This window comes from Hyla sarda, chromosome 10, assembly GCF_029499605.1.
Source record: "Hyla sarda isolate aHylSar1 chromosome 10, aHylSar1.hap1, whole genome shotgun sequence".
Classification (NCBI taxonomy): Eukaryota; Metazoa; Chordata; class Amphibia; order Anura; family Hylidae; genus Hyla; species Hyla sarda.
In genome coordinates, this window is record NC_079198.1 from 124372533 (window position 1) to 124390368 (window position 17836).

At 44.0% G+C, this 17836-nt stretch overlaps 1 protein-coding gene across 3 annotated transcripts in view; it reads right to left on the reverse strand.

Annotated features, from left to right (window-relative positions):
• Positions 1-6826: 6826 nt before the first annotated feature.
• Positions 6827-17836, reverse strand: part of STT3A (STT3 oligosaccharyltransferase complex catalytic subunit A) — a 38887-nt gene continuing 27877 nt past the window's right edge. For all 3 annotated transcript variants that reach the window (XM_056544264.1, XM_056544262.1, XM_056544263.1), the window contains exons 12-18: positions 17366-17521; positions 17061-17249; positions 14650-14766; positions 13317-13419; positions 13042-13230; positions 9982-10097; positions 6827-7095 (exon numbers count right to left, since the gene is read on the reverse strand). In XM_056544264.1, the coding sequence (XP_056400239.1) occupies positions 7057-7095; positions 9982-10097; positions 13042-13230; positions 13317-13419; positions 14650-14766; positions 17061-17249; positions 17366-17521 (909 nt within the window). In that variant the 3' untranslated portion in view covers positions 6827-7056. The remainder of the gene's footprint in view (positions 7096-9981; positions 10098-13041; positions 13231-13316; positions 13420-14649; positions 14767-17060; positions 17250-17365; positions 17522-17836) is intronic.

The window sequence follows — 17836 nt, forward strand, 5'->3', positions numbered from 1 at the left end:
CATATCGGCAAGGTAAGTGCCGATACCGATAATGTCCAAAATCTTGAATATCGGCCAAACCGTTGGCTGTCCGGGCATGCTGAGAATTGTAGTTTTGCAACATCTGGAGGTCCACAGGTTGGAGACCACTGCTATATGGCATCCTGCAGCACATTTACCCACAGATGTTGCATGTGGGCCTGTAGATCCAGCACACTTGGAGCTGGGTTCACCCTAAATACTCGACTGGTAATAAATCTGGTGATCGGGCAGGACAAGGAAGGGTTACAATGTGGCGGAGACATTCCTGGGAAACCATTTATGTGTGTGGGTAAGCGTTATCCTGCTGGAAATGCCAGGTGGAAGCCATGAGGGGTGGCAGGATGTCCTGCCAGGTCACCGGCAAAGGCTCCCCAGATCATCACACCAGCAGGGGGCAGTGTGTGGCTTGACAGTAAAGGCAGGATTGAAGCTCTTACCTCACAGCCTCTATCCCAGTGTCTTCGGCTGTCCGGGCATGCTGGGAGTTGTAGTTTCGCAACAGCTCGAGGCTCCCAGCTTGGGAAACACTGCTCTATACTTTAACTTAGTGCTGGCTGGTATGACCAAAAATGCATATCACAGTAATTTTGTAAGTTATGGCGGTTCCACGGTTTTTATCGATATTTCCCCCCCCCCCCCCACACACACACTGAGGAACTAATATGCTGTATTTCTCTAATTTCTCATTTGAAGCGCTGGCGGCCAGCATCTCATTCATTTAAAGCGCCGGCGGCTCGCATCTCATTCATTTAAAGCGCCGGCGGCCCGCATCTCATTCATTTGAAGCTCCGGCAGCCTACATCTCATTCATTTAAAGCTCCGGCAGCCTACATCTCATTCATTTAAAGCTCCGGCGGCCTGCATCTCATTCATTTAAAGCTCCGGCAGCCCGCATCTCATTCATTTGAAGAGCCGGAGGCCCGCATCTCATTCATTTGAAGCGCCGGCGGCTCGCATCTCATTCATTTGAAGCGCCGGCGGCCCGCATCTCATTCATTTGAAGCTCCGGCGACCCGTGTCTCATTCATTTGAAGCTCCGGCAGCCCGCTTCTCATTCATTTAAAGCTCCGGCAGCTCGCATCTCAGTCATTTGAAGCTCCGGCGGCCCGCATCTCATTCATTTAAAGCGCCGTGGCCGTCTGCGGCTGATAATTCATTAATTTGAGGGGGAGGGCGACCGGTATTGCGGTATAGGAAAAACATACCGGATTTCGGTATGAACCAGTATACGCCCAGCACACTACTTTAACTCATCTGTCAACAGAACCTGGATTTGTCACTAAAAACAATAATGGTTGCAGTGCAGTGCAGTTTTTCCCCCACTTACACCACAACTGCAATCAAGGGCAACAGCGCGTGGCCATCAATGGCAGGACACGTAATGGGTGCGAGATATTCTTTGGGAAATGGTCCAGCCAGAGACGGGTGTAATGAAGGCAGCCAAATATGTCTGGATGGTGGATAAGGAAACTGTGGGAACTTCTCATGTATGTCAGTAGATGAAACAATAGTGATACTGGTAGTCTGTGTGCATGGCCCCAGGTAACCCCTGCTCCCAACAACTAACAATTAAAACGACGATCCTCTTTCTCTCAGGCCAATGAACTGGGCAAAATCACTTTTGTACATGACCCAGGGGGAGACTTGTCAAAATATGTGCTGCAGAAATATCAAGCAGTTGCCCATAGGCACCAATTAGAGTGCTTTTATTTTTCAGATGCCTTTAAAAATTAAAGAAGCAATTTGATTGGTTGCTATGAGCAACCACACAGGTTTTGATAAAACTTCCCTCAGGGTCCAATTAGACCACACCTGTAATTATTTACATATGTGAATGACGTCTTTTGCAGCCATCTGGCATTTCTATCTGGGTGATAGAGATAGATAGATATATCTATATCTATCTATCTATACGTACGTTGTTTTTTGTCAATAATTAGACAGGTATTAATCGGCATCCTGCAGAGAACGGGATGCTGATGTATACATTGGTAACTGAAGTTACATTATTAATCAGTTCCAGGGCGACCATCGTATGTTGAGATCATAACTGTATGGAAAACTTGTAATTGGTTCTGAAGCCCCAAAATGTCATCCAAAAATAGGAAAAAGTGAAGTTTAACCCCTTAATGACCACAGACGTAAATTTACGTCCTGGTGCGGCGGTACTTAGCTAGCAGCAGCCGGGGACCTGCCGGTAATGGCCAACATCCGCGATCGCGCGGATGTCCGCCATTAACCCCTCAGATGCCGTGATCAGTACAGATCACGGCATCTGTGGCAGTGCACAAGTTAAAATAGATGATCGGATCTGAGATCGAGCAGAAGATCACCGATAATACTGATCAGTGCTATGCCCTATGAATATCACTGAACAGTATTAGCAATCAAATGATTGCTATAGATAGTCCCCTATGGGGACATAAAAAAGTGTAAAAAAAAAAAGTTGAAAAAGTTAAAAGTGAAAAATCCCCTCCCCAATAAAAATGAAAATTGTCTGTTTTTCCCATTTTACCCCCAAAAAGCGTATAGTTTTATTTTAATCCAAATATGATAATGATCCAGTACGGTGAACGGCGTAAATGTAAAAAAATGTCTAAAAATGCTGCTTTTTTGTCACATTTTGTTCCAAAAAAAAAAAAAAAAAATGATCTAAAAGTTTTATATATGCAAATGTGGTATCGATAAAAAGTACAGATTACAGCGCAAAAAATGCGCCATATATATATATAGAAAAATGAAAAAATTGTAGGTGGTCAAAATAGGGCGCTTTTAGATTGATATGTATGAGTAAGGCCAGCACCTGGCCGAAACGCATCACATCCTGTCTAACCTGTGATCCATGTAGCGTCCAAAAAAGATGGCATATTGATCTGCAAATCGAGCTGGAGGCTCATCTTTTTGTTTCATTACAAAGTACAATTGGTCACAAAAAAATAGCCCTTATATGGGTCTGTAGATGGAAATATAAAAGAGTTATGGATTTTAAAAGGCGAGGAGGAAAATACAAAAACGCAAAAATAAAATTGGCCTGGTCCTTAAAGGGTACTCTGGCCCTAAGACATCTTATCCCCTCTACAAAGGATTGGGGATAAGATGCCTGATTGCGGGGGTCCCGCCGCTGGGGACCCCCGCAATCTTTCATGCAGCACCCCGCCATCATCATCAGCCTCCGGGTCTGATGTTTGCTCCGGTTCTGATGAATCACGATCAGAGGGCCGGAGTATTGTGACGTCATGGCTCCACCCCCTCAATGCAAGCCTAGGGAAAGGGGTGTGACAGCCACCGTGCCCCGTCCAATAGGCTTGCATTGATGGGGTGGGGCGGAGCTGTTAAGTCACAATACTCTGGCCCCATGATCGTGATTCATCACCCCAGAACGGGTAGAATGAGCCAAAACCCTGAAGGGAGGGATCTTCCCCCCACAGCGATAGGCTTCCGAAATGGCAGACAAGATCCACCGAGAAAGGGTGGCCTTGGAAGCAGGTTATCCCTTACGACGACCTTCCATAAGGACGAAAAAGAAATTGCACTGACGAAGGGAAGAGGTGATAGAGAGGTAGGACCTAACAGCCCAAACCACATCCAGTTTGTGGAGCAAACGCTCCTTGGGATGAGAAGGAGCAGGACAATGTCCTCATTGAGATGACCCTGCCCAAGGAATCATTAGGGCATCCACGGCTAGAGCCAGGGGGTCCCGGGACTTTGCACAATCGGAAGGTTCTTCCATTTGTGTCAGAGACGCGAAGGAGGTCCACGTCTGGAATGCCCCAGAGGTCGCAGACCTGCGCGAAGTCCTCCGGATGTAGAGACCACTCGCCGGGGTCGGCTGAGGAAGTCCGCTTCCCAGTTGAGCACACTCGTAATGTGAATCGCTGAAATGGCCGAAACCATGTGTTCCGCCCAGATAAGAATCTTTGTCACTTCGGCCATGGCTGCCGAGCTGCGAGTGCCGCCCTGCCGATTGATGTAAGCTACGGCCGTGGCCTTGTCCGACTGGACACGGACAGGGCGGGTCTGAAGCAGGGGCTCCCAATGAAGAAGACCAAGAAGAATCGCCCTCAGTTCCAAGATGTTTATCAGAAGAAGGCCTTTCCAGGGAGACCAGAGGCCTTGAACCGTCCAGTCCCTGAACACACCGCCCCAGCTCGACAGACTGGCATCTGTTGTGACCACCTGCCAGTGGAGGGGAAGAAATGATTTTTCCCTGAAGAAGGGGGGAGCGGAGCCACCAGAGCAGAGACTGACGGATCCGACAAGGGAGAGCAATCTTGCGATCGAGAGACAGAGGAGATTCGTCCCATCGAGAGAGAATCGCCAGTTGAAGGGGGCGGTAACAAAACTGGGCAAAGGGTACGGCCTCCATGGCCACCACCATCCGACCCAAGACTTCCATGCAAATGCGGATTGAAACTGGGACCCGGGCCAGAAGGGAGCGGACTCCTGACAGGAGAGTCAGACGTTTGCGCGGAAGTCGGCAAGAACTGCATAGCAGTCAATGGTGACAGCGCAGTGCCGTGCGAATAATACTTCGGCGGTGGCCGCCAGACGCACTCTCCGCCCGCAGAATTCTGCAAGTGGAGATTCTGCAGTGTGGACATACCCCAGATGCACTGAAGGGTGTTTGGGCGTGATGGGGCTGTTAGTTTTGCAACAGCTGGAGGCACACTGGTTTGGGAAACAATGCTGTGAGCAAAGGCCACCATATCCATGAAGAGACTGGACACATCAGGGTGAACCAGTTTACTTCTTTGTATATACCCTTAGGCTATGTTCAAATGACGCAATGTCTGCACGGAGAATCTCTATGTCCGACATTCCGCAAACTGCGGGGCACCGGCACGATATGCCGGCACTAGGACCGAACAGGGATGCGCAGTCTCATAGATGGCTATGCATTCCGTGCGGACAAGGGAAATGGAAATTCCGTGCCGGAAACATCTGGCACAGAAATTCTGCTGCGTGCACAGCTCAGTAGAATCCCATTGAATTCAACCGGACTCTGCTGTAGCGGAATCTCCATGCAGAATTCCAATGCGGAATTAGACGTGTGAACATGGCCTTAAAGGGGTAATCCGTTGGAAACCTTTTTTTTTAATTTTTTTTTTTACAATCAAAGTTAAACAGATTTGTAAATCACTTCTATTAAAAAAATCTTTACCCTTCCAGTACTTTTAAGCAGCTGTATGCTACAGAGCAAATTATTTTTTTTTAATTTCTTTTTTGTCTTGTCCACAGTGCTCTCTGCTGACACCTGATGCCTGTATCAGAAACTGTCCAGAGCAGGAGAAAATCCCCATTGCAAACCTATCCTGCTCTGGACAGTTCCTGACACAGACAGAGGTGTCAGCAGAGAGCACTGTGGACAAGACAAAAAAGAAATTCAAAAAGAAAAGAATTTCCTCTGTAGCATACAGCGGCTAAAAAGTAGTGGAAGGGTAAAGATTTTTATAATAGAAGTAATTTACAAATCTGTTTAACTTTCTGGCACCAGTTGATTTAACCCCTTAAGGACCAAGCCAATTTTATTTTTGCATTTTAGTTTTTTCCTCCTCGCCTTCTAAAATCCATAACTCTTTTATATTTCCATCTACAGACCCATATAAGGGCTTGTTTTTTGTGTGACCAATTGTACTTTGTAATGAAACCTCATTTTACCATAGAATGCACGGCGAACCCAAAAAAAAAATATTTTTTTAGGGAGGAAATTTAAATGGAAACCAAAATTTTGCACATTGTGGAGGGTTTTGTTTTCACACTATACACTTTACGGTAAAAATGACATGTGTTCTTTATTCTGTGGGTCAGTACGATTAAAATGATACCCATGGCTAGATACTTTTATATTTCTGTACCGCTTAAAAAATAAAAAAAAAGTAAAACTTTTTGTACAAAGTCGGTAATCTAAAATCGCCCTATTTTGACCACCTATAATGTTCACATTTTTCCGTATATAGGTCGGTATATTTTTGCACCGTCATCAGAACTTTTTATCAATACCACACTTACATATATAAAACTTTTATATCTTTTTTTGTTATAAAATGTGAGAAAAAAAAGCAGCATTTTTGGAATTTCCACATTTTTTTACTTTTTATTTTTTCATTTTTTTACACTTTTTATGTCCCCATAGGGAACTATCTATAGCAATCATTTGATTGCTAATACTGTTCAGTGCTATGCATAGGACATAGCACTGATCAGTATTATCGGTGATCTTCTGCTCGATCTCAGATCCGATCATCTATTTTAACTTGTGCACTGCGACAGATGCCGTGATCTGTACTGATCACGGCATCTGAGGGGTTAATGGCGGACATCCGCTTTGGTCTGCTCGATCTCAGACCAGAGCAGGAGACGCCGGGAAATGGACAGAGGCAGGTGAGGGGACCTCCGTCCGCCATTACAGATGATGATGATCGGATCGCCGCGGCAGCGCTGCGGGCGATCCAATCATCTATTTTATCATGCGCATTGCCGCAGATGTGGTGATCTGTACAGATCACGGCATCTCAGGGGTTAATGGCGGACATCCGCGCGATCGCGGATGTCGGCCATTACCGGCGGGTCCCCGGCTGCTGATAGCAGCCGGAACCTGCCATGTATGACGCAAGCACCGCTCCGATGCTCGCGGTCATACACAGGACTGGTGCGCGAAGTACTGCGAAACCAGGACGTACATTAACATCAGTGGTCGTTAAGGGGTTAAAAAAAGAATGTTTTCCACCGGAGTACCCCTTTAATGGTGCAAAGGCTTTGCATATCCTATTACCGAATATATAAGAGGAAATACAGGACTGCAGGCTTTGTATCCCCATCTTTAATTGACCACCGTAAAGTCGATACCACAATTTCAATCATCTGGTAACACATTCGTATTGATAAAAAGCATTCCATCTCCGTTACGGGCAGCAAACAGTGCAAGTTCTACGGCCAATCAAGTTCCATTCTTCCCTTCAATAGAAACAGTATAAAAATCTGGTTCACAGGCGAGGGTACTCTCAGTGCTGTTTGTTTTTAAAGCTGAAGGCATCGCTATGTCCGAGACAATCCGCGGTTATCGAGATCTTTCACCTGTTCAAAAGGCAAAACATGAGATCAGAATTAGACACACAGCCTAACATCTACTGCAATATGAAATTATATAATATATATCTCTCTATCATACATATATCTCCAGTACCAGAGTTAGTGTTCCTGAATCAGGGTGCCTCCAGTTGTTGCAAAACAACTCCCAGTATTCTTATTGTTTTACAACAGCTGGAGGCACACTGGTTGAAACACACTGACCCAAGTGCTTCATGCTAAAAAGGAGTGCAGAGCAGCACCATTAATCCAGCTCACCTTTACGACGTTCAGAAATTCTGCAGAATTAATGCCGCCACCTTAATTCCGCATCATGCTGAATTTCCGCATGAATACTCAGCGCGTAAAAAAAAAATGCTTTTAATTCATTGCTTTTCTGTCTGTCAGGAATTGTCCAGAGCAGGAGAGGATCACTATGCTCTGGACAGTTCCTGACACAGAAAGAGGTGTCAGCAGAGAGCACTACTGTGGTCAAACTGGAAAGAACTACACAACTTCCTCTGGAGCATACAGCAGCAGATAAGTACTGGAAGGATTAGGATTTTTATATAGAAGTAATTTACAAACATGTATAACTTTCTGGCACCGTCTCCCATTAATGTCACAAACAGAATTCTATTGCAATGAAGTTCTGCATCTGTCCGCACATGCTGAGAGTTGTAGTTTTCTTAAAGGGGTACTCCACCCCTAGACATCTTTTCCCCTATCCAAAGGATAGGGGATAAGATGTCTGATAGCGGGGGTCCCGCCTCTGGGGACCCCCGCAATATTGCATGCGGCACCCACCTGTTTCTTGTCCCGAAGCGCTGGAGGGTCTGAGTCGCGACCACTGGAACTGAAGTTTGTGACGTCACGACTCCGCCCCATGTGACGTCACGCCCCGTCCCCTCAATGCAAGTCTATGGGAGGGGGTGTGACGGCAGTCACGCCCCCTCCCATAGACTTGCATTGAGGGGACGGGGCGTGACGTCACTGACTTCTGTTCCCGTGGTCGCGACCCAGACCCTCGAGCGCTTCCGGACAAGGAACAGGTGGGTGCCGCATGCAATATTGCGGGGGTCCCCAGCGGCGGGACCACCGCTATCAGACATCTTATCCCCTATCCTTTGGATAGGGTAAAAGATGTCTAGGGGTGGAGTACCCATTTAACAGCTGGAGAGCCATAGGTTGGGTTCATCGGTTATTTTTAATGTTTTTTTCTTCTTAAAAAAACTGATGTTGTTCATCCATTATCACCCGTTATTACCAGTTACATCCGTTTTTTGTTTTTTTTTTAATCAGGCTATGAACCCCTTTTTTTGTAAATCTGTACTGAGCATGTTCAGTAAAAAAATAAAAATAAAAAAATTGTTAAAAACCCTGACAATAACAAATTTTTTTTTTTTTTTTTTTTTTAACATCCTGTTCCCATAGGTTTCAATGTTAAATTTTAACATCCGATTTTCCACCATTTTTTTTTTTTTTTTGCTGGACAAAAAATTAGTGCGTGCACCGTCTTTTGTGCCGGCAAAAATAACTGACATTAGTAAAAAACAGACATGTCTGATGCAAAAGGATGTTCAAAAAATCCCATTGACATGAATGGGATTTTTTGACGGCCGTTTTCAGGACTTTATGCCGGGAGTAATAAGAGTTTTTTTTACAGGATGATACCTGTAGTGTGAAAGGGGCCTGACTGGGGTTGCTTCTGATTTCACGCTGCAGATGTGCAGACGCCAGTCACATAAAAGCGGATTTCCAGCTGTAGATATGCTATGAGCAGAGACACATGGCTACCCGACCGCAGCACAGCTTGCTCTAGTGACTGGCTTTGGCCCATGAGATTTGCTGCAGATGAACCATGTGTGACCCTAGCCTAAGAGTGTATTCACACGTGCAGCATCCTGCGCATATTTGATGCTGCAGATTTAAATGTGAACTAAATGATTTAACATTGCATCAAATCTTCAGCTTCAAATCTGAAGCATTAAAGGGGTACTCCGACCCTAACACATCTTATCCCCTATGCAAAGAATAGGGGATAAGATGCCTGATCGTGGGTTCCCGCCGCTGGGGACCCCCGCAATCTATCATGCAGCACCCCGCTATCAGCCGCCTCCGGGTCTGATGTTCGCTCTGGTACTGATGAATCACGATCACAGGGCCGGAGTATTGTGACGTCACAGCTCCGCCCCCTCAATGCACGCCTAGGGAAGGGGTTGTGACAGCCGCCACGCCCCCTCCAATAGGCTTGCATTGAGGGGGTGGGGCCTCACACAGGGGCGGAGCTGTGGCGTCACAATACTCTGGCCCCATGATTGTGATTCGGAGCGTAAATGTGCGTCATGGTGCATTAAAGAGGTACTGCGGTCCTAAGACATCTTATCCTCTTTCCAAAAGATAGTGGATATGTCGTCTGACCACGGGGGTCCCGCCGCTGGGGACCCCTGTAATTTTGCATTCGGCACCCACCTCTGAGCTGCACGCCGCTGCAAGCTCACAAACTGCCAGGTGCAGACCACGGGGCCGGAGTATCGTGACGTCACGACTCCCCCCGTGTGATGCACAGCGGGGGGGGGGGGGGGCTGACAAGTCTATTGGAGGGGGCGTGACGCCCGTCATGCCCCCTCCCATAGACTTGCATAGCGGGGGCGGAGGGTGACGTCACACGTCAGACATCTTATCCCCTATCCTTTGGATAGGGGATAAGAGGTCTTAGGGCCGGAGTACCCCTTTTAAATTTGCGCTGGGTACTGTACGTGTAAATAGACCCTGCAGCCCAACACATTTACGCATCTCCTGTATTGACCCATTTAGCATGGAGCGGAGAAGATTACCTCACCGCTCTACCATCAAAAGGATTAAACCATTTCCAATGGATTGTGAGATACGTACTTTGTATATTCTGACCAGCCAGTGCTCGGTGGTGTAGGCTTCCTCCAAGACATCAAGCTCAAAGTCCTTGTTTCCAATTTCAGCATTTCTCACACGGTCATAACCGGGAGGTCGCTCTAAAATAGAAAAGAAAGGTTAAAAAGTCTTAAAGGGGGTTCTCCACACACATTTTATTTTAGATTACTGCGCTCAGCTGCTTTTCTCTTTCACTAAGGTAGGAACAGGGTCATTACAAAAAAATCATTTCTTACAGTCTTGGTTTCTAGGGATCCACAGCCTAAGAACCCATTTTTTTTATTTTTTTTTATTTATTTTTTTTAAATATGGTTGTCATGCTGATCTCTGCCATTAACTCTTCAAATGCTGTGATCAATATTGGTTATGGCATCTAAAGTATCAGTGGGGCTTTGTGAGACTTTTGGACCACCCGCAGTATGATTACGGGGGTCCGATGAGTCAAGATGGTGGCTGGAGGTCTCCTTACCTGCTTCATGCTACTGTGCTTCGATCAGTCTGTATGGTCTGCCTTCTAGCAGGCTGTACAAGTGGATTGCAGATATCACTGATCAATGCTATGCCAATACATAGCACTGAATAGTAATAGCAATCTTTAGATTGTAGAGACTATGGCGTAAATGGAATAAAAAGTGACCAAAAAAGTCAGATATACCCAAGAGTGGTACTGATAAGTTACAGATGGTGGTGCAAAAAAAAAAAAAAAAAAAAATTATAATATATATATATATATATATATATATATATATATATATATATATATATAATATATATATATATATATAATATATATATATATAATATATATATATATAATATATATAGTGACATCCTATTACCACTTCATTTTTCTTGTTTAAATGTAACAATAACATAACCGAGAGTGGTACATATACAAATTAAAAAGAAAAATATAAAATGAAAAATTAAAATAAAATATTCAGGTTACTGTTCTTGCAGATGATTGTTCTTACCTGGCTATTCTCAAGACATGCTATTAATCTGTGATATAAATGTCTATATTGTATTTGGAGAAAGTCTATTATAACAACAAACGTTTTGGGTATACCCAGGTGTGAACAAGGCTTAAAAATTCATGTTTCTCAATCCGATACTCCAGCACCATGTCTTGTATTAGAACGATTTTATTATGAAGTGTGTGGTCATGTGACCGCTATCTTGTGTATTTTAAGATGTTCATTGTGGTTACCTGTTACCTACGACTAAGCACTCCGGTGCGAAACGCATCAGGTTATCCTGTGTACTGCGTTATGCTGAAATAAAGTTCAGAGTTCTGAACTGCATACAACAGTTCTGTGCCGGACTATCTTCTTTATTGCAAATTGTGTGAGCCGGAGGCGGTACCGGTGTGTCTGCAGCACGTACTAAGGAGCAGTTGCGGGTGTGGTGAGCGGTGATCCATTGTTGTGCATATATATATATATTAATAAATAGCCCTAATACAGCCCTGTATACGAACAAGGTATAGGAGGTCAGCAGAGGACAATTTTAAACATACTACTATTTTTTTTTAGAATAAGCTTGGCTTTATTTTTTTCCTTTTTTAAGAGGTACAATAGTAAAGCATGTAAAACTTCTGTATTGTTTTATCCAGGGAAATAAAACACCTATGTTGTCATGATCAGTAGGGGTCCCACAATAGCACTGGATCATCTCTATTATTGCAAACTCATCTCCTACCCTTTAATCGTCATTTACATAATGACAGACCTAATATTCAAGAAGCTCCTTAAAAGGGGTATAGTGGTCCCTCAAGTTACAATATTAATTGGTTCCAGGATGACCATGGTATGTTGAAACCATTGTATGTTGAGACCATAACTCTATGCAAACCTGGTAATTGGTTCTGAAGCCACCAAAATGTCATCCAAAAATAGGAAAAAGTGAGGATTAAACAATAATAAGTAGATAACTGATACTTTTATATGTAAGGATTTGCTTTATCTGTAAGAAAGATCTGCTGGGAGCTGTAAATCACTGTCTAGGTCAGCGTTTCCCAACCAGGGTGCCTCCAGCTGTTGCGAAACTACAACTCCCAGCATGCCCGGACAGCCGTTGGCTGTCCGGGCATTCTGGGTGTTGTAGTTTTGCAACAGCTGGAGGCACCCTGGTTGGGAAACAATGGTTTATGTAGGGGACATGAGCTTCTTCAGGATCCTATACAGTACACACAGTGTCCCAAATGGAGCCGCCCTCACTTGGTGTCCAAAGGAGCAGCTAAACCTGGCACAGGTAAGGAGTAGTACAGAACTTGTAGTTCCCTGGTTCCTTGTCCCTGTAGGGGGCGCTACCAGACACCAGTCAGTGCATATGCTTCAGTAATAGAGGTGATTTACCAGTGAATGACAATTCTGATTGGTCAGTTCCTCCAGTTGTGATGCATTTCACAGATCTGGACTGTCCATAGCATTGTATGTTGAGTCTGGTTTCAAGTTACGATGGTCCAGAAAAGACCATTGTATGTTGAAACTATTGTATGTTGAGGCCATTGTAAGTTGAGGCATCACTGTATTCCGGTGAAAAAACAATTTTTTTTTTCATATAAACTGGCTCCAGAAAGATTTGCAGATTTGGTTTTTAATTCTATTAAAAAAAAATCTTAATCCTGCCAGTACTTATCAGCTGCTGTATGCTCCAAAGGAAGTTCTTTTCTTTTTGAATTTCCTTTCTGTCTGATCACAGTGCTCTCTGCTGACACCTCTGTCCATGTCACGAACTGTACAGAGTAGGAGCAAACCCTCATAGCAAAATTCTCCTGCTCTGGACAGTTCCTGAGACAGACAGAGATGTCAGCAGAGAGAGCACTGTGGTCAGACAGAAAAGAACAACTCAACTTCAGCAGCTGATAAGTATTGGTAGGATTAAGATTTTTTTTTAAATAGAAGAACATTACAAATCTAACTTTTTGGAGCCAGTTGATATGAAAAAAAAAAAAAGTTTTTCACCAGAATTTCCCTTAATCTTTCCCTTACATCTTAACTGGAATTCAACTCTTAAATCATAATTTCTAATGACAACACTTACTGGCTTCTGTGTAAACTTGTCCAAATCGGTAGTAGCACATCTTATACATAAGGCAATTGAGAAGCACTGGGGAGCCTTCTCTGTCCACACGGAACTCCCCTGTGGGGGTGTAGTAGTCGTGTTCTTTTATGTGTTTCCCGGTGTCTGTGCTGCCACCAATTCTCACCATCCACAGAAACTTGTTAATATCTGGAAAACAAAAATAAAATAAAAGTTGAAAACATAGCAAAACAACCAAATATCCAGAAATGGCGATAAAACTAAAGAGCTCTCACCATCTGACGAATATCCAGTCAGGCCTCCAAATATCACAAGGACATAACTCACATCCAGCTCTCTCATAATCTCATAGGCTTTTTCCTCCGTGGACGCCATCGCCTGGGGGGGGGGGGGGGGGAAGAAAAAAAAAAAGTTAGAAACTGTGTATCCCACCTAGAAAGTATATTCTGTGGCAGTGATCTCTAATTTGTGGCTCTTCAGCTGTTGCAGAACTACATCTTTCAGTATGCCTGCGGCAGTGTTTCCCAACCCGGGTGCCTCCAGCTGTTTCAAAACTACAACTCCTAGCATGCCCGGACAGCCTTTGGCTGTCCGGGCATGCTGGGAGTTGTAGTTTTGCAACAGCTGGAGGACCCTGGTTGGGAAACACTCCCAGCAAGCCCTAACATCTTTCAGTATGACTTTGGGCAGTGTTTCCCAACCAGAGTGCCTCCAGCTGTTGCAAAACTACAGCTAGCATGCCCAGACTGCCAAAGGCTGTCTGGGCATGCTGGGAGTTGTAGTTTTGCAACAGCTGGAGGAAACCTGGTTGGGAAACACTGCCCAAAAGCATACTGAAAGATGTTAGGGCTTGCTGGGAGCTGTAGTTTTGTAACAGCTGGAGAAATAAAAGCTGCATCAGATGTCCCACAGCTGGCCTGTACCCCCAACCTGCATTCTGCAATAGGTAAAGAGCAAAAGATGTGTATAGATCACGTATGCCGTCACCAGCCACAAGAAAACCAGCAGATGTTAGAGCATGATGGGAGTTTTAGTACTACAACAGAGGGACAGGTTGGAAACTGCATGCACCAATTACACATACAGCCACAAGGGAGAGCTACCAACTAGGGAATGATAGATAGTGTATATTGTAGTACTACAATGGATTGGAAATTGTGCAGCGATCACACAGAGTAACCTGATTGCATTATACTATCTTTCTCTTTCACCGGCAAAGCTGCATCTTTGGAGATGCCCATGCATTTCAATATGAAAAAAAATAAAATAAATAATAATTATTACAATAAACAATAATAATTAAATAAAATACTGATCCTAATATAAAAATAAATAAAATATAAAAATATTTTTATTCTATATATATATATATATATATATATATATATATATATTTTTTTTATATATTTATTAATATTTTTATTATTTTTATTTATAAAAAAATAAAAAAATATTTTTTTAATTTTTATTATAATTTTTTATTAATTAAAAATAATAAAATTTTTATTAATAAACAAATATTTTTTTTTTTTTATTAATAAAAAATATATATAATATTATTATTATTAAAAATAATAATAATAATAAGTAGGCATTTGTCTGTCTTACCTGGCCCACTCTGGAAATGTGAGTGTTATTCCAGGTGTTATTGTCCACTAGGATCGTTCTATTGGCCATGGCTGTTATCTGGTATCCATAATCCCACCACGACATCACCTTGGCATCCTGGGAAAAACAAAGGGGGAATGATGTATATAGAATATGGTATTTACACATAATTTCCACCTACATGTAGTCTTACAATCCGATTAATATTGCAGGCTATGGAAATAAGACTGCATGATGGATCCTTCCCTTTCTGCCAGCTGCATGGTGCCCACAGGTTTTACAATGCGGTAATCTCTTGGCCAGCATATTACTCACAACTATTTTAGGGGAACCCCCCCCAGGGGAACCCTAAACTAAATACCCCCCAATTAAAATATACCTTTTATTATTCCATTTAAAATATAAATTGTGATGCACATAATTATGTGATTCTGCAAGTGGATGTAATGACACCACCACTAACTTTTAAAACCACAGTTGCCACCGTACTCCTTGACTCCTGTACTTGTCTTTTGTAAGCTCCTGAATGCTACAGAGTGAGCGTGGGTAGCTCAATCTCCTATCTATTGGGAGCCGGTGGCTACTGCTTGTTAAAATCACCAAAATTTAGCCCTCCCTTCCAACGTTTCACTGGCTCCCCAGCTTCGTCAGGAAAGTATGGTATTATGTGCATCACAATTTATATTTTAAATGGAATAATAAAAGGTATATTTTAATTGGGGGGTATTTAGTTTAGGGTTCCCCTAGGGGGGTTCCCCTAAAATTGTTGTGAATAAATTGACCCTAGTATCTCCCTTTGGGGTTTTGTTGTTTAGCATATTACTCAAGCGCTCAGCTCAGGGGTATTCCAGGTTTTTAGTAACTTTTCAGTATCGTGCCTGTGATGAAAATAGTTATTGTATCTTAAGTACATTTACCTGCCTTATATGTGTGGGGTGGATCAACCATTTTTCGTGTTTTCATGTTCTCCCCATGTTCAGCATTCCTCCATTGTCTGGATGACTATTGTCTCAAGCCTTTCCCAGGATCCTGTTTGGCTAAAGACAACAGCTGATCACAGGGCTTGGCTGCTTCTTGTCTTCCCTGACAAGCCAGCCCCCTTGATGAGGTGTGTGATCTAGCTGTACCTGCCACCGCACTGGCGTTCAATTAATCTCCCGCTGTCTACAGACAATGGGGGACGCATTAGATGCCAGAACGGAAGTACTGCTACACCGCACATGTCATCAAGGGGGCTGGCTTGTCATGGAAGACAAGGAGCAGCCAAGCCCTGTGATCAGCTGTTGTCTTCAGCCAAACAGGATCCCAGAAAAGGATCGAGACATCACCCAGACACCAGAGGAATGCTAAACCTGGGGGGGGGGGGGGGGGGTTGGGGGGGACCATGAAATCATATAAGAGTGGTCAATCCATCCCACACTGGTTAGGAAAGTGAAGAGAAACCTTTGCCTCATGGGCACGATCCTGAAAAAGTTAATAAAACCTGATATACCCATTTAAAAAAACAACAAACAGTACTACTGCACTAAAGGGGCACTCCAGCATTTAAAAACTTATCGGATAGGTGATGTGTCTAATCTTAGAGAAGGGGGGCAACCTCCGGGACCCCTTGCAATCTCTCTTGCACTCTTGTATTCTCTATGGAAGCCCTGGAGATCCCAGAGTGCTGCACTTGTGTATCCCATAGAGCACTCCAATAGAGAATGCAAGGAGCGTGTGCAGACCCTGTGCTGTGGATTCAGGGCCCCTTTCTGGAGATTGCGGGGGTCCAACCTCCTGTGGATAGGTGATAAGTTTTTACACACTTGTGTAGGACAAATAAATCAAGGATACAGGTCAGGGGTTCTTTTAGGAGTTCTTGAACTAACCCTATTCATATAAACCTTAACTCCTTAACAACCACGGACGTAAATGTATGTCCTGGTTTTGCGGGACTTCCCGCACCAGGACGTACATTTACATCTTGTGTATGACCGCGAGCATCGGAAGGGTGCTCGCGTCATACACGGCAGGTTCCGGCTGCTAGCAGCAGCCGGGGACCCGCCCATAATGGCCGCCATTAACCCCTCCGATACCGTGATCAATACAGATCACGGCATCTGTGGCATGTGGACCTGGGAGCTTGTGACATCATAGCCCTTCCCCCTCATGATTTCACGCCCCCTTCCATAGACTTGCATTGAGGGGGCGGGGCAATGACGTCACAAGCTCCCGGCGGCGCTCCAGTTTGTTCCAAACGCTGAGCAGCGGAGTACCCCTTTAAACTTTGTAGGAGAGTCCCAAATACTAACAGCATAAATAACACCACATAACGGTGCAGTCTGGCACAGTCCGGTGTATACCTACCTCTACCTGTACCTTATACCCCTTCAGCATAGAAAGATAAAGAAGAGCAGACACCCAAGACTCACCTCGGGGGTGTTGTGCCTCAGCCAGTAATAAGCCTCTCTGAAATCATCAAAGATTATACGGCTTCCATCTCCGCCACGGGCAGAAAGCACAATAGAGGGCGAGGAATACGCTTCACTGGTGACCCAGGTGGAGTGGAATGTATAAGTAACCAGGAAGAAAGCCATGACCATAATCATCCCGCTGGCGACCTGGGGATGGGACAGAATGTTATAGTTAAAAAGGAGGTCTTACAAAACTTTTTGGAACACACATTTTTTTTTATTTTTTTTTAGGGAGGATACATTACAAAGGAGTACACCCTCACCTCATTCTTGATGGGGTAGGTGGAATCTTGCTGTTTCTTTGACTTCTTGTCAGGACGGCTTATATCAAGGTTCTTCATGTACGTGGTTAATACCTGAGATACCCCGATACCAGAGAGAATGCACATGACTGGAGCCAAGACCAGCATCAGACGCACCTTTAAGAAAGACAGATGTCTGAGTTAAGAAGTTTTTGCTGTATGCCTCAGTGGGATTGCATAGGCGTGAAACAGGTATTCCCATATCAGCACATATTCCTATGGATATGCAAGAAATATTAATAGATTTCAAATCTGGGACACACACATCTACCTCTAGAACAGCAGTCTCCAAACTGTAGCCCTCTAGATCAGTGTTTCCCAACCAGGGTGCCTCCAGCTGTTTCAAAACTACAAGTTACAAACTTCAAAACTACAAATAAGTTTCATTAAGGCACCCTTTCTCCTAGTGGGATTTATATTTGTATATCAAAA